General features: G+C 35.5%; 1 protein-coding gene across 1 annotated transcript in view; it reads left to right on the forward strand.

Annotated features, from left to right (window-relative positions):
- LOC122798180 (ectonucleotide pyrophosphatase/phosphodiesterase family member 3-like) overlaps window positions 1–23,651 on the forward strand; it is an 835,307-nt gene that overhangs the window by 413,614 nt on the left and 398,042 nt on the right. Inside the window, exons 11-12 of the mRNA XM_044066922.1 lie at window positions 2,542–2,614; window positions 16,318–16,426. Coding sequence (XP_043922857.1) covers window positions 2,542–2,614; window positions 16,318–16,426 — 182 coding nt within the window. The remainder of the gene's footprint in view (window positions 1–2,541; window positions 2,615–16,317; window positions 16,427–23,651) is intronic.

Raw genomic sequence — 23,651 nt, forward strand, 5'->3', positions numbered from 1 at the left:
TCAATAAAGTACTAAGTACAGTTCCCCAACACATGCTCGCCAGCAGCCCACCGTGGTCTACAGCCCTCTCTTCTATCCCTGACCCCCTTTTCACTCCCTTCACTATTTCTGGAACTCATATTTCACATTGGTCACTAGATGGCACTGTTCCTCTACTCCCTCATTCAACTCTGTATCTACAGCAACCCTCCCCTTTGTTAGTTCTGCTCCCAGTAAATCCTCTGTTTAGCCCTCCTGTTTTATAGTTGGCCCAGCTTTTATCCCTGACTCCCCTTGCCTCCAAGTTTGCACTCCAGCTCCATGTCTTCTCCCCACCTCACTGATTGTTTCTGGTAAGTCTCTTCCTCACCTTGGCTCTACCCTCTCCATTCACCCTTCATGTTCACTCCGCTCCCCTACCCTGCCCCCAAATTCCACCTGCCCCCACTACCTCTAATCTTATAGCCATCACACCACTCCTGCATCTACACAAACCAATCATATACCCCTTGCTTACATTATACAAACTCACCCTCCCTTCTTTCTTCTCTCAGCAAACCCACCTCCCCATAGCAATTACTAACACTGTAACCATCCCTTTCAACTATCCACCATTCTGTATATCCATCCACAGCCTGAAACTCCGATAAACCTTTCTCTAGCACAGCTCTGGAATGCCCTACCATCTCTCATTCACACCACCCATAACCACTCCACCTTTAAGACCTTGCTTCATTCCCATCTCATATCCCTCTGGGAATGTTCCTGCTCCCTCCCTACATAACTGCCCTCACCATTATACCCTCTCACTCTTCATCCTCCTCCTTCCTCTGACCAACCTAGCTCTATCCATACCCTCCCTTCATCCCATCACCTTTTACCACTCACATACCACTTCTTCATACCATTCTCTCTCTTCTTACTTTACACTTAATCTCTTCCTATCCTCTCCTCTCTACCTTCCATCCCCTCCTCTCTACCCCTGCTATAACTCTCATTTGATACCTATGCAAGGCTCCTTTCACTACTACTTTTATATTTTCCACTGTATAAACTGAGGGATTTTGAAAATACTTTCTGACAGGTTTTGTAAATATTTAGTGAAATGTTGTTTTTCATATGTAAACTGTATACTGTATTACAGATGTTTAATGATTTTTCTAAATTTGTATAATGTCTTATGGAGCTTTTCTCCCCGGAATTCCATTGAAAATGGGCTCTTCATGGCCCAATGGACTATCCCAGTAAGCAAACTGTAAAATAAAATATATAAGTATGCTGCTAATACCTTATCACTTTATCTTCAAGTTGCTAATGATTTACTGAGGACTTACTGACATAGAATTGCAACAGAAAATGGGTAATCAGTAGCAGTCAGGAGTAACATATGGCCTTTTTAACATAATACCAAAGTTTCCCACAAGAAAGGTAGGCCATTTTGTGATGTCTTATGGTGATATAGACTTAACCATCCATATACCAACCTCCTTGATATCTGCCCTTTATCCCTGCTACAAACTTGAATGGCCATTGGAAGGCATTTTCATAGCAGGATATCCCATTCTCCCCCAAAAATCTGACTGCTGGGCATTACTGCTTCATGCCGTGTTCTTTACCAGCCCAACCAGTGACCAAACAAAATCACTAGCAGAATAGTCAGGACAAAAACCTGTGTGTCAACAAGGCTATCATCATTAGTTATCGATCATGAAATTAAGATGATGGTGATATTGTTAAGAAACGTTCAAACTGCAAGTTCAAAACTGATCCATGCACAGTTTCAGAAGTCAATGAATGCATGTTGCAGTTAGTAGAAATCTCCTTAGGGGATGATTTTTAAAAAACATGCATGCAGTCACCAAACTTTGATTCTTGTGGAAAGAATTCTTAAAAATGTATGTGATTCGAAGAAACTGCCATTAGAAAGGTGTTCTCTTGCTAGGATTATTTTGGTTCCCATATGAGGTAAAATTTTCACTGATATCATCATATCATATATCATATCATATGCCATCATATTCACATTTGAAAGATGAAGAGTATCTATCTCTTTCATATCAGTGTTCATCTCTCAACCTCATGTCTGAAAAACTATGTTCAATGTGTAAGACATTGGGGCAAGACCCAATATCATGGCTTCATATTATAGACTGATTTAGGATGTTGATGATATAAGCTGCACACTAAATTTATAACTTTAAGATGTTAATTTCCAGTGTTTTTCAACAGAAATGCACAATTTAGAAAAACAGAGGCAACGTGATACATACCTGCAATGTCAAGGAACATCAGACAGAAAGACCAAGTATTACATGGCTTAAGAGTGTCAGAAGTTTGTCTCAAGAGTAGATTCATTTGTTTATGCTTTAGTCTGCACTTTATTACTTTAAATAATCATTCATGCTTTGATATCAATTTGTTTAAGAAAAGAGCAAGAGAAGTAAAATATTATAACTTTTCTAAAGTCATAGTTATGGGTTACCAAGACTATCAGAGGATATTCAGATTTTCTATTTTACAACAAGGCACATTTATTCACTTTTTCATATATTTTTTCTACAGGCCAGATTTCTATACCCTTTACTTGGAAGAACCAGACTCCTCTGGCCATAATCATGGACCTGTGAGTGGTGGGGTATGTAGAGTAAATATTTAATTATTTTTATTAGTTTTTTTGACCAATTAGGCATATTGGCCTTATCAGAGAAATCAGTTTTACAGATGAGATATGGGGATGTAACATATTTCCATGCAGAGAGAATTATATGTATCTAATACCATTCCAAATACACTCAAATTACATACCATTTGCATTATTCCTTATGTAAAAGTTGACCGTCTAAGATTTTAGTCATCACGGTCATCATAATCAACCCGTTTTTCCCAATTTTTATACATGGGTTGGGGTGTTGCATCAACTGTCACCACCTGTTACTATTTGGTGCCACTCTCCTACCTTTTTTGACAAGCATACCTAGCTGTCCTTGGTCTTCTGTCAGAGAATCCATCCATTTCTTGGGTTGGTTGCCCTTGCCTCTTACCTTTTCCCACTCTCTCCCAAATTTTCTTCAGCATATCTTCTTCTGCTTTCCTGCACATCTCATTGAATTCCTATAATCACTTCTCCTTACCTTCCCCACATTTGTGGCTTCTTTGGCTTCTGCTCTGATGTCCTCATTCTTTTGTCCGTCCTACAGTTTGTATCCTATGGCTCATCTCAGACACTTCATCTACATTACCTCAAGCTTCTTCAGCTATACCTCTGTTGTATGGGTTTCTATGCTATACAGAAGTCCTAGTTCCACTCCTTGTTTTGTATTCCTTATTCTTCAGCTTCCTTGGCATTCTTCTGTCACATACTTCCCCTGACACTTTGTGATGTGTGGAACATCTCTGATTCTAACTTTAACCTTCTCATTCAGATTTCCCTTCTTCTTAACCACCCTCCTAGATACGTAAAGTTATTATTTATTCCACTATTTCCCCTATTTTCCCTGTATTTCAATATTCAATGTCTTCTGAGTTGCCCCATTTGCTGCCATGGCAGTACTCAGTGTCCTCCCATGTGCTCTCAGGTTTTGCATTCCTACCATCTGCTGAAGTTCCTTTTCAGAGTCTGCGTCTAGTGCCACATCATCTGCATACAGAAGCTTTGCTGCTCTGACCCCTCTGACCTGTTTGCTAATTTAGTCTATAAACAGATGAACAACAGCGGGTTCAGCTCTGAATTCTGATGTACATTCACTCCCACTAAGAGCCCCTAATTCAGTATAAACACTGTTTGTAGTTTTGTTTTTTTGGTCCTTGTATATAACCTGCACTAATTCATACAATGTTCCTGGGACTTCAAACCACTGCCCAAATCACCTTTCCTCGTACCATGTTCTTTGCTTTCTCCAAACATCAGAATACTTAGTTTGGATTTTTTCCTCATCTCCCGCTTCTTCTCCATTGACATTTGCACTGCAAACATCAGGTCAGTTGTGCTGCATCCTATTGTGAATTTGAACTGATCATCTCTCATCTTACTTTCTTCTTCTCTATATATTCATTTATCAGTCACCCTCACAACCACTTTCATGGAGTGTGACAGGAGTTTTATATCTCAGTACTGCTCACAGATGTGAATGTCCCATTGTTCTTGTACACTGGCACTAGAATGCTGATTCTCCAGTCATCTGGGATACTCCTTCGTTTCTGTGCTACTATGAGTACCATCAGGAGCCATTTCTTCCCTAACTCACCTAACACCTTGACCATATCTGCCACAACTTCACATGAGCCTACTGCTTTCTTGGACTTCATTTTCTTTAGTGGCATTCTTACTTCATTTAGCATGTTTTTCTTCCTCTTTAATTTTAGGCTGTGCATGGGGCAGTACAGTTTTGTGGAGCTCTTCATTCAGAAGCTGCTGGAAGTACTCCATTTTCTGCCTTTGATGTCCCCTGGACTGATGAATAGATCTTAGCATCTGTTATGAAAGGTGTCTACTGACTATCGTCTTCATCTTTCTGTCTTTTGCTTGCAACATGTTAGTGTTAGAGACCATTGGTATAATTACTAAACCCTTCTCATAGACAGAAGGTACAGGATTTGACCCTAATCTTGAGGCACTGTCTGATGGAATTTGCATGATCTTCTGTGCCCATGTGAGGTACATCCAACATCCTGGGTGTTTCTAGCTAATATCTCTCAGTTGAACTTGAGAAGTATGCTATCAGAGTGCATACTTTTAGGAATTCAGTATAGTGTGCAGTATTCTATAGTTATGAGAAAGTGGAGCATGGACTGTATGCTGTATCAGGGTCAGCCACTTGACTGTGTTAAAAATTGGCTGTAGGTGATACAGACATAACAACAATAGACATGGGTAGTTTTTAGTGCTAAATAAGTTGAAGACATCTCCAGTGACCCATGCAATTGGTGGGAGAGGTCTGTGCACCCATATTGGCCACTGTGTGTCTGACATAAAGCCAAGCAGCTCTGGGTTAATGAGCTATTGGCTGGTCAGTGTCCACTTGCCCAGCATGGCTTAACTGGGATAGCATTGTTGAGTGAAAGCTAGATGTAAATCCAATCCAGGTGCCAAAATTAAACTAACAATTTCTTCACTGACAGGATGCAGCTTGGAAGCAGGTGACACAATGGCAAGTAGGAGACTGGACATCCTGTGTATACAGGTGGTAAGGTGAAATAGTGTGGAAAAGTCACTTGGCTTGGGATCCAGAGTCCACTATTCAGGGGAAAGACTGACAAGTAATGGTGTGGGAATTGTGTTGAAAGAGAGTCTTCTGAAGATATGGCAATGTGTGACGTCAGAATCTATGAAAGACACATGGCAATCAGATTCTGTTGTAAAGATAGTCAGTATTCATAATCTTAGCCTATGGTCCACAGCAGGGATATGATGAGGAAAATAATGCATTCAAGCAGCAGTTGCAGGGCCTATTTGATAAAGTGGGACAAAATGCTGATTTTGGTACAGTTAGATCAGGTTATGAGGATTGCCTAGTTCTACATGAGTATGGCAATATGAATCTTCTTCTTCTTCTTCTTTCGTCTTTATCCCGGTTAGGGGTCGCCACAGCGGATCACCTTGCCCAACCTTCCACAGAAGGCACACTGCACATGCACACCTAGGGCCAATTTAGAGTGTCCAATCCACCTGCAGCATGTCTTTGGGATGTGGGGGCAATATGAATAAAGAAGGAAAATCCACTCTAGATTTCTGTCTGGCAAATGGCTTGATGACTGACCAAGAGAGGCAATCACAAGATCATATACAAGAGTGGCCAACATGCAGTGCAACTCGGGCAGGCATCCAACTACAAAGGAAAAGGCTTTGAGGTAGAGTCAGAAATTGTAAAGTCATCCCCAACAAAACTGTTGGGCCCCCACATACACCACAGGTGAGCACAATTAGTTGCAAACAGTGGTCAGAGAAGCGTCTGTGGTCAACCGAGACTAAGTTGAAAACCTAGAAGTTGGCTAAAATGAAAGGAAAGGAGTTCAAAGAAATAAGGGCTATAGCACCTCAGGAAGAAGAGGAAATAGAGTCAAAGAAGAATGTCAATGCCTCACAACAGCATGTGTGAAGACTATAAAACAGATATGCAATTAACCCCGGTATGGAAATAAAGTATATAAGGAAAGTTGATAGCAGAATGTAGAACTTCAGAAAGTTATCAAATGAAATGTGGAGCACAGGAGGAAGTGACAGATAGAAAAGGTGGACAAGGCTAAGAAGGAATACTGTTTGGCTAACAAAGAGGCTAAGAGACTGGTTGCAATGGTAAAACACAAGGCACTGGAGAAACTTAACCATCTTCTGGAAAGTGACTCACGATGTAGGGTTATAATATTCTTGTCAAAACTTCAAAGGTTCAGAATTATGAATACTGGAGACCTAACATCTATCAAGTACCATTCTGGAGGTATATACCGTTATTACTGACTAACAGATGTGCCTTTAGTTGTGCCTTGAAGCATTGGATGTATTGATACAGAGATCATAGAAGGGGTTTGTTCCAGGTTTAAGGGGCAAATCTGCATAATGCTTTTGCTTCCAAACCAGAAGAGATGTTGATAGTTTTTAGTAATACAGGAGAGAATGGGTGATGTTCTTTATTTGATCCTCAAATCAGAAGAGATACATTCAGTGAATTTGGCTTGAAGAACATGATAAGACTGTCTACCAGTCAGAGGATCCCTAAAATGAGAGACCAGTGGTCATTTCAAACTGGAGAACATAGTGCAGTTGGATAGGGTAAGAGTGCTAACTCTGGTGATACAGGCTCCCTATCACAACAGGTTTGCTTTAAATACTGGTCTTGTGATGCTGGCTCCTTGCAGTGGTCAGTCTAGGCTTATAAAATACACAAGGTAGTAGGCCTAATCAAAAAACAGTGTGTGGGTAATGATGTTCACATAATTGTCTATGGGATAAATCATGTTATAGACAGATTCTAAAGTATCTCATTTCTTTTTTTTTTTCAAAACAAGTTTATTGTTTTAACATATAAGAGAAATATCATAACAATTTTATACAAATAATTAAAAATAGGTATTATTATAATATTCAACAAAACAACTAAAGTATTTACAAAGACATCCACTACAATCAGATCAATTAATTAAACTAAAATACCGTGCTATTGAAATTAGAATTTTTTTAACAAATTTTGTAAATTATCCCATACAATAAAATGTGATGTTTTTCTAGTTGTTCTCATTCTAATTGTGCTTATTTCCATATGACACATTATATTCATAACATTTTTAAATTCATTGAACGAAGGAGGTGTATCTGAAATCCAATTTCTAGTTATTATTTTCCTAGCCACTGCTAGGATAGACCATAACAAGGGAAGCTTAATCTTTTAACACATTGAGGTACAGGTGTGTTGAATAATATAAGAGACTTAGAAATAATGAAATTATCTGTAAAAGAGCCTGCAAAAATTCATTAATTGACTTCCAGTATTCTTTCAACTTCATACAGTCATAAAACATATGAGCCCAGTCAGCATTAATTTCTACATTACATCTCTTACATAGATTATCTTTATTATTAATTTTATTCATCATCAAAGGTGTATAAAAGATCTATGTAAAAATTTCCATGTATAAAGTCTCCAGACAATGGAAGATGTAGTTCTATAAGCAGATTCCAATATATATTGTTTATCTTGTTGAGTTGGTGGGTCCCCATTAATAGAGGTGAAATAATTCCAGTATGAATCTACATTGTAAAAAGTTTCTTGTCTGATAATTTTATGTATATATGAAAGTTTACCTTTATCAGAAACTTTATGCTGTAAATTTATTATCAAGTAATCAATCAGTTTTGGAATAGATTCTTTAACTGTTATAGACATTAGAGCTATTCTATCAATGAGATGTTGTCTAAAGATCTGAACCTCTAACCAGCAAGTTTCTCTTAGATCAAATTCTTGTTTTAAGAAATCTAGATTTTTAACTTTATTATCAGATATCAGCTGATACCAGTACTTTAGATTATTATCTATAGCTAAATGAGCTCCTTCAGAAGTAGATGACATAAGCATACCCTGAGTATAAATTATAGGAATACAATAAAATTCCATTCCCTATACTTAGGGTGCATGAATATAAAGTTACGATAACTAATAATAATATTTAATGGGTAACAGACCATATGTTTAGGTGTAATAGGTGAGGTACAAAATTCCTTTAGCAACCACAACATGGAGTTATTTATAATCATATTTTTATGTGTTAAGGAGATTTTCATGAAGTGCATACTAATTAGCTCCCAATAATTTTTCCATTTTGCGACATATGAACGATCTATTAATAAAGTAATAACTTTTATAATAGAAGAGATAATATATAAATTAAAGTCTGGAAAAGAAATACCCCCTTGAGACCAGCTATTAGTATGTTTCTTTAATGCAATCCTAGGTCTATTAGGTGCCCATAAGAAATTTAACATTAGTGTATTCAGTTTCTTGATAGTTATTTTTGTAGGTGAAAGTATTATTGATTGTATTAAGTATAAAATCTTGGGGAATATTATCATTTTAATAATTGTAAGTCTCTCCTCCATAGTAAAAACATATTATTCCAGGTATTAAAAAGATTTTGTATATTAAGAAAACAGGTATTATAGTTATTATATATAATAGATTTAATATCTTTAGATAGTATTATACCTAAATAAGTTATCTGACCTGAGTTGGGTACATATTTAGTAAAATCACTAATGAGTATTTTTTCTGTATATATAGGTAGTATTTTAGTTTTTCTTCATTGAATATTAAACCAGAAATACTTTTAAAATTCATCATTTTATCAAATAAAGACTGCATAGAAGAATTAGATCCTGCTGATGTAATTAGAACATCATCTGCAAAAGTTGAATTTTTGATGTTGTATTTTCTTCTATTTCAAAACCCTCTATGTCAGTACTGTTTCTAATCAAATTAGCCCAAGGCTCCATTACTAAAGTGAATAATAGTGGAGAAAGTGGACATCCTTGCTTTGTACCTTTAAGAATGGGTATTTTTGTGAAACATATGTTCCTACCTTAATATAAGCCAGCGTTCCTTTGTATAAATGCTCAATTAAATTTACAAATGCATCAGAGAAATTTGTGCATTTCAGTAAGGTAAACAGATAGTCCCAACTTACTGAATCAAATGCTGAACCTATATCAAGACTAATAAGTGTTAAATCTTTCTTTTTCCTATTTGCAAAATCAATTAATGTTAAAGTTCTTCTTATATTATCAAAAGTATTTCTATTTACAATGAAGCCCGTCTGATCTATGTCTATAATGCCGGGATAATTGTCTTCAATCTATCAGCAAAAATACTCATAAACATTTTATAATCAACATTAAGTAATGAGATGGGTCGATATGAAGAACATCTAGTTGGATCTTTATTAGGTTTTAAAATTGGTGAAATAAATGTATATTGCCAAGATGGGGGTTATTAACTCAGTTTGGGCCAGAATAAAACCTTATGTATTAATGAATATGTAGTTTTAGAAAGGATTTTATATATCTCTGGTATAATACCATCATTACCCGGTGCTTTGTTTGATTTAAGCTTATTTATTTGTGTAATAACTTCTGTATATGAAATACTCTTGTCCAATAGTTTAATCTGTTGTTTATTAAGCTTTTTATTCATGTTTGTGGTTATAAACTCCTTTATTTTATCTTTAGGTTCCATGTTAATGTTGTTATGGTTAATCTTGTGAAAGTGATTTCTAAATTAGTCCAGTATTTCTGGTATACTAGAAACATTCTTCTTTTCCTTAGAGAAAAGATTTCTTTGATATGGTTTTGTTTATTCAATCTTTTTGTTTTATTTTTAAGTCTATGTAAGTATTTGGGGCTTATTGAATAAGACAAAACTTGTATTTCTCTAAAGTTATTTTAACTTTATGAGTTAAAATTTCTTTGTATTTCTCATTTAGTTTGTTTATTTCTTCAATAACTTTCTTGTCCATAATATTTTCTTTGTTATTATGCTTATAAGAGTCCAGTTTACTTTGAATATCTAACAATTCCTTATCCCAAGATTTCCTTTTGTTATTATACCATCTGATACTTTGTCCATATAGATATGATTTTAAGGCATCCCAAACATAGACAATGGAGACTTCAGGAGTATTATTTATGTCTAGAAAATGTTGTACTTCTGAAAGTATATATTCTTTATAGTCTTTTAGCTGAGTTAAGTATGCTGGTATCCTTTTGATCTGAACATTATGAGTATTTTTATCATGAATTCAAAACAATTGAGTTATGATCAGATATAGGACATGAAATGATTTTGGAATTAATTAAATCTGTTACCATCTGGTTAGAAATAAAGACCCTATCTATTTTTGAATAAGTTTTGTATCTGTTAGAAAAAAGGTGTATGGTAATGATTTTGACTCTATCTGATTATTAATATCATTCAAATGATAAGAATTAGCAAAATCATTTAAATGTTTTGCATTAGATGTAATTCTTCTTTTCTTTATAGTGGTAGTATCACTTTCATGTAGTATACAATTAAAATCACCAGCTAAAATAATATCCCTATAGAGAATGATATGATCTTATCAATATGATGTTTCACTGTATTAATACCAATTCCAGGTATCCAATATACATTAATTAAAGTGTAAGTCTTCCCATTAATTTGTATTGTAACCATACAAAACATTCCTTTGTCATCCTGATAAGACTTAATGGTTTTAGGAATGGGCATACTTTTATTCCATAAAATAGCCACTCCTCTTTTTTCTGAGTGTGCTCTGAACTAACCAATACTGTTTACTTATTAGTGGCTAGTTTATCAATATCTTTTTCAAGAGATGGGTTTCTTGCAGGAAGAGTAGATTGGCCTTGTGTAGATTAATGTATCTTATTAGGCTTGCCCTTTTACACGGATTATTCAATCCATTAATGTTTAAAGAAATTCTTTTAAAGATGTCATTTGGCATTTTTAAAACTCAAGAATCTTATGATCGAAATAACAAATAACAAGATAAATAATGTTACATCTCCTCTTTAGGTGTACCTTTAAATATAGCTGTATTTATTAAATCTCTTATGGGATTTTGTATAGGATTCAATTTTGTTTGTAGTGACAATGAGTGTACAAAATATATTGTGGATGTCAAAACTATATACATATAACAATGAACAAGTGAAAATAATGTAAGGATTAAACCTTGCATCCCGCCTGGAGTTGAAAACTCCAACTTAGAGCAGTATTTACTACTCAAGTTAACCCCCTACCCTAAGCAGCAGTACCTCAGCTACCACCTTATCAATTTAATACTAGTTATATTTAACTGAGGTTAACAGTTTTCAATTCAATTATCTATCAAGACAAAACTACACATTTGGTAAAACAGCATCATATAAACTAAAATAAACTTTTCTTTTTTTTTTTTTTTTTCCTTTTTTAAAAAACTGTTCATACTATTATATAGATCTATATAATATATAACACTTGTATTCTAATAGCATTCAAATAATCTTAATGTTAGAAATCAAGAGGAGAGAAAATTATGTTCTAACATTCATTTAAATCAAAAACTTTGGCTAATATGATTCAGACATTACATGCATTAAGATGCATCTATTTTCTGTCGTGAATTCTATCAACAGCTTCCAAAAAAATCTTGAATTGTTTGTATATGAGCATTTACTTAAACTCATTATTGTCAATAGAGTAAAATATTGTATTCATAAAAATTATTATAAATCATATTGCATAGTTATGCAGATTCTCAGAAACACCTCGTTATTACCTAAAAAAAAAAAAAAAAAGCCATCACACACGAACACAGACACACATACATATACACATACATATGCACACACACACACATACACACACACACACACACACACACACACACACACACATACATATACACATATATACATACACACACACACACACACACACACACACACACACACACACACACACACACACACACACACATATATATATATATATCTGATCTCACTGAGTTGTGTCTTTGTAGAGCACAATCCTACTTGCTATCCCTAGAATATATCAGTCTGCTTTATACAAAATAATGCACAGCAAACACATATTAGTAACCAGATTTTACAATCATGCTAACCTACTGCTTTAAAATATATCACATGACATTTCTTCCAGAATAGAGTTATAAGATTATTTATGCTTGTCAATCAGATGAATTAAATGAGTTATAGTAAAGTATATGTTTGGGACACAAGTTTTAACACAGATTATTATGTTACTGTTAAGTAGATTTTCAAAACATTTAAATAAATGTTTCATTTCTATGCCTTCTAAAATAAGATATTTACTTGCTACAAGAAACTACATCATCTAAACTCATCATAACTGACATATTTTATGAATAGAGTATTTTTCCTGAATCTGTGGTGTGTCAGTGTGATAACCTTGTCAATGTTTATACTAACTGCTTTCAGTTTCTCTGTGAAAATTCTGTGAGTGAAGCTTCTGAGGAAACTCATAGACACTATGCATGAGACAGCCCACATCCCAGATTGTCTCCCTTAACATTTAAACTTATTAAAACTTGTGGCAAACATTCATTTTGTCAATAGAGTAAAATATTGTATTCATAGAAATTATTATAAATCATATTAGATAGTTATGCAGATTCTCAGAAAAAAAGCCATCACACTCACACACACACACACACACACACACACACACACACACATATATATATATCTGATCTCACTGAGTTGTGCCTTTGTAGAGCACTGTCCTACTTGCTGTCCCTAGAATAAATCTGTCTGCTTTATACAAAATAATGCACAGCAAACACATATTGGTAACCAGATTTTACAATCATGCTAACCTACTGCTTTAAAATATATCACATGACATTTCTTCCAGAATAGAGTTATAAGATTATTTATGTTTGTCAATCAGATGAATTAAATGAGTTATAGTAAAGTATATGTTTGGAACACAAATTTTTAACACAGATTATTATGCTGCTGTTAAGTCGATTTTCAAAAACATTTAAATAAATGTTTCATTTTTTATGCCTTCTAAAATAAGACATTTATTTACTACAAGAAACTACATCATTTAAACTCATTATAACTGACATAGTTTATGAACAGAGTATTTTTCCTGAATCTGTGGTGTGTCAGTGTGATAACCTTGTCAATGTTTATACTAACTGCTTTCAGTTTCTTTGTGAGAATTCTGTGATTTGAAGATTCTGAGGTAACTCAAGGACATTGTGCATAAGACAGCCCACATCCCAGATTGTCTCTCTTAACATTTTGTCGGGAAACTTATTAAAAACTAGTGACAAACATTCATTTAGCAGTGTAAATGCATCTAAACATGACAGAACCTCCACAATGTATTCCACAGATCATCACAGCCTCTATGCAAGTGAAATTAAACTCAAAATTACAAACAAGTAATAAAACTCAGCATTCTTCTCCCAACTCAATTTTCATACAAATCCTATTATTCACTGTGCCCACACAGTCAAAAGCATTCTATATTTTAATAAAGAAAGGAAAGAGAGTAGAAAATAAAAGGGAGTGAGGCAGAAATAAAAAATGTAAGAGAAAGCTGTAAGAAGTATATACAATGGAATGTTACTTACTGTTTATATTAATAGAGTTAAAAATAAAACATATTATTTACTCTTATTTAGTTCTGATTATTATTAGTTAAAGCATGACAGATTATTTACAAACAAGCATAAGCAGTATAATCAAGAAAGTATAATTAGAAATAGCATTTGAAGAACTTATAAACTTTTACAAGAGATAAATATGTTATTATTCTATTAATGATATTTTCATTACTGTTCTCTGCCTGGCCTCCCCACCCTTTTCCCCCTAAAAAATCTAAATAGAATGTCATTTTTTAAACAAAGGAAAAAATAAAAAAAGGAAAAAAAAAAAGATAAAAAATGTATCAAATTACTAACCTTACTTTTTCAGAAAGAAACAAATCGAGTCACAGCCTGCCATTAAATCCTCAGGCATTTTGACTGGTTATGAAACAAAACATTTCTTTGCACATAGAGAATAACTTTGATTAAATCTTTTCCAAAATATTTGTGGCTTTCTGGAAATGCAGGAACTATATTCAAAAGATTAATAATGAACTAAAATGATGAGAGAGAAAAACATATAACAAATCATTTGTTTTTAGTCTCTTCTTCTTCTCTGAAGTCTTCCAGGAAGCTTCAGTTGCCAATCTCTTTAATGAGGAACTAGCCCATTCCATTTCTTCTATTGTATCCAAAATCCTTTTTCTTTGACAAACAGTAAAGCAGAGTCTAAATCATCAAGACCTTAGGACCATCAGGAAGGAAGATTTTAAGCTTGGCAGGAAACAGAAGGTATGTTTTAAACTGTGCTTTTTAAGCTCCATTATTAGTGGCAGAAAAACTTTTCTTTTAGCAATTACCATGGAAGAATAGTCATTGTCAAAACGCACAGTTGTCTCATTAAACTTAACAGGAGCTTTAGCCCAAGCAGATTTAAGAACCATCTCTTTATCAAAGATGATAGAAATCTAACTATAACTGATCTAGGATAGTTTTGTTAGAGTTAGTATTAGCTATAGATCTATGTGCTCTTTCGATACCAAAAGAGAATGCTTCTGGTAAATCTAAAGTTTTAGGGAGCCATGTTGTTAAAAAGAAGTAATATTGTTACCTTCAATATTTTCTGGCAGTCCAAAAATCCTAATGTTATTGCCTAGATCTATTTTCCAGGTCATCCAGCTTTGTTTGTAAATGTGTATTTTGTTTCAGCAGAAACTCAATGTTGATTTCCTGTTCTTGTATTTTATTTTCCATGTCATTCACAGCTTCTTCTATGCCTGTCATCTGGATCTTCTGTTGTTGCAGGTCCATATGTAACAAGTCTATTTGTTTTGTAGTTTTTTCTATGAAAGTGTCTATTTTAGTATCCATTTTATCCATCTTAGCAGTAAGTTGCTGGACTATAATTATCAGAGACTGAAGTTCTTTCTTGATGCTGGAGTCTTGAGAATTTGTCTTACTGGAACTCATTTCAGACTGATAAACTGACAGGAAAATTTCCAAAGTAATTTCTGACAGGAATATTATTAAGATTTCCTTTCTTTTTTAGATATAGTTCAAGAACTATATAAAACAAACATATTTAGAAAGAAAATTACTTCAAGAATTAATTTTTTAAGTAATTAATTCCTGTCAATGTAATGAAATTGGTGGAGCTGAAGAAATCTGCTGCTATCCTGTGTTCATCCTTGGCCACGCCCCCCAAAGTATCTCATTTCTGATATAATGTTTATTCATTCATTCAGTAATCAGCCAGCTGTGCTTGGCTCTGCAGACTATTTCAAGCATTATCCAGGAAGAGAATATAAATAAGGGTGCTGTCATAACTTAGGGTTTAAAAAAGAAGCAGCAAAGACACAGGCAATATCAGTTTATGACTTTCTCCAGAATGATTTTGTAATTATCACCTTGATTTAAAGCTTTCTTAAACCACTGAGGGGGATGAAAGACATGGCTCTGTGACAGCTTCCCAAATTGCAGTGTGGTGTAACTGATATGGTATGGAACTGTATAACATGTGACACTGAATGATTTAGCCAAACACTGTTCTTGGATCACCTTCCAAAATAGGCACTTGTACCTGTGGGGCTTACCAGGTTAACAAGAAAAAAATATTAAAAAAAGGTTTCTAATCTCTTTTCTGTTTTGATCACTGATTGATGTTTTTGCAGTCATTACAGAAAATCTAAAAGATCACCTTTTATAAGGGTACTGTCATTGTTGCACTTTGTGCGATGACAGCATAAGAAAATAAAGCAAACATTTAAGTTCTTGTGAGACTGTTACTCAGTTGGGATAAACATTTACATTTTATGTTGGTTTATTATTTGTAAAAGCTCCTTCACTGGAAAACATTCTTCTGACTTTTTTCTCATTTCTACTTGTCAGTTAATTAAAACTTCAAATGTCAGGTTAGTATCATTCCTTTGTGACTCCATTGTACACAAGTGTTTCAGACTAGGTTTTTGTGCTTATATAAAGCCATTCATATTATTATTATTATTATTATTACTGCTACTACTACCATTCATTGCTTTTTCTTGGTCGTGATTCTGTGATATTATGGTTTTGCTTATTATGCTTTAGAGTATTAGTAAAATATGAATGATGCAATGACATCCATGCTTACTTGTGCTATCATGTGCTTAAGAATTTTAAGACAAAAAATTTGCTAGACAATGAAAAATGCTGTTACATTCCCCCTTTTTAATACTGGCTGTGTTTTTATAGGTGGTGCAAGCCCTGCAGGGAGTAGACAGAATCATAGGTCAGTTAATGGATGGACTGAAGCAAATGGGCCTGCACAGATGTGTCAACATCTTACTTGTTGCTGATCATGGTAATGAAAGCTATTTGCTGCACTGTACTTTTTCTCCATTGATTGCATCTTCTCATTCTCTCTGCTGTTTATTATTTATAATGTTAGGTTACAGTGTTAACATTCCTTATTAGCATTTTAGTAAACTACTTTTCTGAGACATTTCTACATGCATTGATGTTAATGACACAAATACAAGCCAAACTCTTTTATCTGAGCCCATAGAATATCATTGTTTAAATAAAACCAAGTATGTACCAATCACAACCAGAACCACTAAGTATATTGTCCTTTAAAGTATTCAGTGAAAAATGTTGCTCCCCACTTAAAATACTGTCTTGGTTTATAAAAACAAAGTATAACCTTTTGTAAAATAGACACTGTCGCAGGAAGAAAATATTTAATTAACTAACAACTCTAAATAATGTCATACTATCTGACAAAGGAGATGGAGTGTAATTGCTTCAGAGATACAGGCTAACATACCCACCACCCTCCTTTCCTGATGATAATATTAATCTTTCAGCCTTCTCAATATCACACATACTGAACACTAGCAAATAGGTGGATTCATTATATTACCTATGCATATATCAGGCATTTTTGACAAACTAGTTAAAGGTGTTATAACTCTATCCAATGCTTATTTAGTTTAGTACAAGTGTTGTGCTACATGAACTGATGCACACTCTGCATATTACATTCAAATCTATTAATGTTACATTTTCCAGAAGTTTTTACTAATTGTTTTTAAATACTATGCTGCTGATCAACACTACCTATATAATTAATAGGTCAAAAATATCTTTGTATTGCTGTTCATCTGAAAAATGTTTATTTTTGCATTTCTTTAGTGTTTTCTATACATTCGGTTGCACTGCATAAACATTTTTACTATTGTCAATTAAGTGAAATGTCCCATGTCAGATATTGCCATTTATTGTCATGTACTGTGTTTTTGTCATATGGCCCAGAATGGTTCTTGGGCTAGTCCTCCTTCCCAGAGTAGTTGACACGGGTGGAGCTTAATGGTTGCCCTAAACCTCAAAATTACAGCATGAAAGGGCAGCTTTAGTAAAGAAATACATGATTTATTGGTCTCAGATTCAGATGACCTTCAAAAAGGACCTTCAATAGCATAAATTTGGACATAACATGAGGTTCCTTAAAATGATTTATTGGATTAAGGCAAGTTTTTTCACTAAATGGAAAAATAGATGGCTGATTTTCTTTAGGGTATGGCATACTCCTTACAGGGGCAGGAGTACAAATGTTAAAAATTATGGTGAGGTTACTGAGCTTAGGGATCAATTCTATCAGTTATACTTGGAGAGGTGTGAGAATGTGGGGGAGTCTTTCAAGATTTATTATCATCTGGAGACAGATGTTCTGTGGAGTTTTTTTTCTTCTCAAAAATTTATGACAGCCCATTTGAGGTATGGGTATAAAGTAGGAGACTGAGAAGATTTTAGATAAGGCAAACCTCTTTGTTCTAGAAGAAGAAGTTGAGGGGAGGGGGTCTGCAGAGGCCATTTTTCAGGGAAGATATACTGGAGTAAAAGGTTGGTTTGCCAGATGGAAATGCCCCATGGTCTAATAGGCTAGTCATGAGCTTTTATCAGATTCAGAATTTGCAATTGGTGGATCAGATTGTTTTTGTCTTTCATCATATCAAGTGGCATGGGATGCATTTATTGTCCTCAGTCTGATTTGGATATATCTTTATTTATTAAACCCATGAAGCTTGCTGAAGGAATTTTGTAACTTCATGTCTATTGCCTTGATTAATCAAAAGCTTACTTTTTTTTAAACCTTTGTCTCTTCCCACACAGTACCACCTTGCTTTTCTTTGTAAAGGCTTAAACAACTCCGCTGCTTTCTCTGTCTCCCATCTTTGCCCAGTCAGACATTGCCTGTCCATCCTCACTTTCTATCCTCTGTACGCCAAAAGAAGCCTTTACTTCCTGTTTTCATGCCTTCTGCTATCTCCTTTCACCTTGCACTTTTACTCCTGTTACTTCCTTTGTTGTTTTTCCACTTCTTTTCTAGTACCGTTCTTCATTCCCTTCCTTATCCCCTTCCTTCGCTTATCACTAGCCTTACTTTCCAATGTGCCACATTGGCTTTCTCTCTTTATGTATTCTTCCCTCTTGCACAAAAGCTTGCTCATATCACAACATTGCTATACTTATTTCTTCCGTTGTTGTCTTGTTCCCTAGCTCAGCATCCACTCCTTTCTCACCCCATCATAAAAAGCTTATCTAAAATCACAAACCATCATTGTTCTCCTTTGTTTTTAACCTTTGACTCACTGTAAACCATACAGTGGCATGCACACTGCTGGCTGATGCTACCTTTACTTGTACATCAATGGCTCCCTCCACCTTGGTAAGGACCACATTCAGAAGTTTATCCTTTCTGATATAACCCCAAACTAGTTTACTGAAGTGCTCATGCTCCATTAGTTTAGTCAGGTCTGGATCCCTCCCAGCCATGGTGCTTGGGATCTCCCAATCTGCTCCTCACAGATTCAGATAACCATTTATTATAAAGCATTTCCTGCTATCTCACTTATTTAGTCTCTCCTCAAATCTCTCATCCTCTTCCCTTGAAGTGTATGAGGATCAGTACACTGTACTATATACCATTTTTTTCCCCTTCCTGCACTTTAATTACAGGAAAACTAACCCTAAGTTTTGATACTGTTTACTTCTTTGCCTCCTTCTTGGGGTGGTCTTCAAAAGCTCCTGTCTAAACTTGGACTTGAATCCCTCCTTTACGTAACTCATTGATTCATATCCATCTTTCTCTTCTCTGTCATCCCTAGGCACCTCATATCCTATCCCTTCTTATTACTGGCACATGTTTCTATGGTAACGTATAGAGATCTCTTTATCTGCCTTTTTCTTACAATCTATTTTTTAGATTTCAGCTTAATGGCTTACAAGAGTTTCTTCTTAGTGTTTACTGAATTCCTGTGGTATGTTGCATCGACTTTGAAATGAACCAATGCATTTATCACCTTCCTTTACTTTAGGATTGCTAGATATCCAGACAGAAAGAAGGAAGTAGATTTGAGTAGCTTGTTGTATACCAAACACAGAAATATGGTAAGGTAAGAAGCACCACAGTGGGATTTTATTGCATCACCAGCAGGGATAAAATGCATATCCTATTGTGTATTAGGAATATAGTACTTCATCCATGAGAAAAAGGTGTGGCTGCCAATGAAAAGTTGGCTGTTTTTGTGTTTCTCTAAGCGGGTAAAAGACATAGAAAAATATGATGTACTATGTCCTGAAGACTGACCAGCTTAATCTTCCCAATTTTGTTATCTCCTACTTGACTCTGATTTAGCATTTTTAGTTAACGGGACACATTCAAGGGCATACAAGGTGATGGTCTTTAGTACCATATATAGGAGGAAATGGTTGAATGGCTATTACTAGGAATGTAATTGACATATTTATTCCATTATACGCCCCTTAAACTTTACATATTTTTATATGGTTCGCCTGGTGCTCAATTTCTGCTTAGATGGTAGATAGAAAAAAAAAAACAGTACCTAATTTTAATGTAGAAGTTAATGGAGAAGTTATGTCTAAAAGCTGGTTAGAGGATTTAGATAATGACCGTTTTTGGGGACTTGGTTAGATCTAGAGGATGGTATTTTTTATTTATTTTGGAAATGTAGGCAATTTTAATTTTTTATTTATTAAGGAAATGTAGAGAATTTTAATCAGTGGACTTGAAAGAATAACTTAAGGCATTCTTTGATAATAATAGTTCTGGCTAGTTGGAAGGAATAATAATTTAGGTTAGATTTAGTTGTTGTAAATAAAAAAAAGTATCACTTGAGTTTAAGTTCCTGATTATGTGGAAGAGCCTGGGAAATAAATGGAGAATGGATATTGTTGTGGAATTTACAGGAAGACAAGGTGAATTTAGGTGAAGTTTGAAAAGCGGTTTAGCTTCCCCATATACTGAGACATAGGAAGATGAAGAGGTTGAGTTCTTTCAACATCTGTTATAACTCCTAAAAGCTATGCAATGCAGATATTTGAAAGCACCTGTTTCTCCTTTACAAGTTTCCAGAATGAGTAGTCATAGCAAAGATATTGTTGTTCACTACCTGGGCTAATGGTTGCATGTATAACAATTTGCACCAGAGAATAAGCTGCTCTGGAAATCCTATATCTTCCAGAAATCTCCAAGGATAACCCCAAATGAATATACTGAAGTCCTTTATGAAGTCTCCAAACAGAGCTTCCCTGGGGGCTTTGTTTATTGACTGGATTACTGAATGCTGTGGGACAGCTGCTGGAGGTCTGGTATCCCCTGTCTCCTAGTTATAAAACCTTACTGGGTGTTACTGATTAAGTCATCTTAGACTGCTTCCAGCCTTGCCAGTAGTGTAGCTAAAACTTTGGTTTCACATGTGATCAGAGATATGGGTCTATAAGTAAAGGGTTTTCTTGGGTATTTACCCTCTTTGGGAAAGGTTAAGATAGTCACTAATCTGGACTGGAACTACAATTCATGACTGGTTCAACTTTCATTAAATCATATCAGGAGTCATGAAGCAATCTCATCCTGCAGCTGTTTATAGTACTCAATAGGAATTGCCTGTTCCACCTGTGAAAGCATAAGCCAACTGCTCAAATGTGTCACATGTTTGCAAGTGAGTTTAGGCTGATTTATTCTTTTGGAATAGGACTCCTAAAGTGACGCTGACATGGTTGGAGAGGATTAGTGCAAACATTTGTACGTATCCAGCATAACTGCATTGATGCCTTGAGCTGAGTATACCTCAGTACCTACATTATCCATTTTGGCATAGATTACATGGGCTAACTTGCATTCCATCAAACTTCAGACTAGTGACTTAAGTGACTGAATCTGTTTGTTCAAGTACAACATTTAGATGAAATCTCATTTTTGCTGCTCTTTTGTGAATAGCAAAGCATGGATCACATTTTTGAGTGCTTAGATCTGGGAATGTAGATTAGCATCTGTACAAGACTGGTGAACATACTGAGTTGTCAAGAGATGCAGCTTATTCACAGCTTCTTGCAGGGATGAGTGGGCAAGTGCCTTAGCACTTAGGGTTAGATACTTCTTATGGTCAAAGAGCAAGGCTATAAATGTGTTTCACCTCACTCAGCAGCTAGATGAGATAGGGAGAAATTCCTGCCAAAACGTAGGTGTCTATAATTTTAAGTCATGGACTCCACCTCACTCCTACATAGTAGGGGTTCCATTCATGCTATGTAGGGTGTTTGTTTCCAACAGTGGCCTGACCAGTGTAGGACTTCCTGCTATGGTCCAAGAAGGCATCTAGGATAATTTCCACTTCCCCCATAACATCCAACCAGCACTAGCTGATAAGGGGAAAAAAATCAGTTTTGCTAGCGACTCACATTTGTTGGTCAAAGATGGCATAATCCCTAGACTGGGGATATTGAGCTTGCCCAATGTCTAGTAAGTGGAACTTTTTCAGCCACTTCTGCAGTATGTTCCTGTCATACCTCTCAACCTCTTAGTGCAAGAAATCGGAAGAAAGCCTAAAGTAATAGGGGGACAAAGGCCTAAAAATACAGCCATATTTTAAATATTGCTTTTATAAACTTAGAAAGTTGCTAGATTAACAGGATGTGTGTTAGTATGCATTTCCTGAAAGATACTAAATCTGAAACTTAAATGTTTGTCATTTAGTGACTTCAATCCATAGTGATTTTCCAGCAAACCACAAATTTTATGAGGGATAGACCAAAAATATAGCGCAAAAATCTGCACATTCTGTGAAAATCTGTATAGTTGAGAGTTATGTTTCCTATCTTTGTTTAACCTGATTTTCCCCTGTGGGATTCTGTCCTTTCTGTAATCTAATACATTGATATCTCCCTCAATAACCATATGGAGATAGTGGCCAATGTCAGTGCATTGTGCAGGGCATGGAAAACTGATGCATCTTCAGTGTTTGGGCCATAGAAACTAACTAGTATCAAAAAAATCTGAAGAAGATCTGACTTTTCTCTATGCTGGAATTTCACCCACCACAAAGAATCGACAACAAATAACAAGTTGCCATTAGATGCATCACTCCTACATGCTGCTTTAAACTGCCCCTTCTAGCTGCTCAACCAAACTGACATTTGGTGCTTTCTAAGTTTGGTTTCTTCTAGAAAGCCAACTAAAGTCTACCAGTACAACAGTTTATGGAGTACAGAGTGGCATTTTGCAGTGGAATTTAACCCCTGAACCTCTACATTTAACCCCCAAATGTTAAAGGACAAGATTTTCCTGCGCATGCCACTTGGCATCATGGTAGTCAAGTTGGAAAAATGACAGCTGGTATTATGATAGTGCAAGGCAAGGACCAATAATGCAATAACAATTAAAAGAAAAACAGTATCAGTTAACAGTTCTTTTTTGGTCCCCTCGGACCTCATCTTTACCAGCCCAGCCCCAAGTATTCAATGTCCATGCCAGGTCTACCAGCTACTCTGCAAGCCCACTGGACTTACTCCAGTTTTGCTGGGACCAGTCATGGATCCTGAGGATGTCGTGGGGGGCTTGTCTTATCTGTACTTTCTTCCCTGGGGATTATTTATGAGCTACCAACTGCCTTTCTCCACCCCCCGCACTCATTGATTACATCTTAGGTCAACTCCCCTCTTTGGACTTTGCCTACCATTAAGAAGCATATCACTGTGTGCCTTCTCATCTTGGATGGCCATGCCCAACCCTTTCCTGACATTCCCTCAGCTGCCACGAGCTACTAAATGAACCCATGTCAGGTTGACCATAATCAGGGGTTTATCCCTCTATGCTACCAGAGCAACCCTATCAGTTAACAGTTCTGAGTGAAAAAATACATGCTCTCTAGAATTAGCTTGTGCTGTTACAGTAGCATGTATGGCAGGCCTGCAATCAAGTGTTTACAATAAACTCCCTGTCACCTACAACCCATCGGCTACAGTCCAGTCTAACCTTTTATCACCCTCAGAGTGCAGTGCACTGCACTGATGAAGACCTAAAATTGGAAGAGTGCAGAAACAGGAATGTAAGCTATATTTATTGTTATTTCTCCTCACTAATAACTAATCACTGCCTCTCTATGGTACCCTGTGACCCAGTTTAATTTCTCCAGATGAGGCCGAATTGCATGTAAAAAGTAATCACATGACAAAGTGTCACAGGGCTGATAACAGAGGAAATTAAGTGAAGCTCTATTGGAGGATAG

This window comes from Protopterus annectens, chromosome 3.part1 (assembly GCF_019279795.1).
Source record: "Protopterus annectens isolate FY-2018-M chromosome 3.part1, PAN1.0, whole genome shotgun sequence".
Classification (NCBI taxonomy): Eukaryota; Metazoa; Chordata; order Ceratodontiformes; family Protopteridae; genus Protopterus; species Protopterus annectens.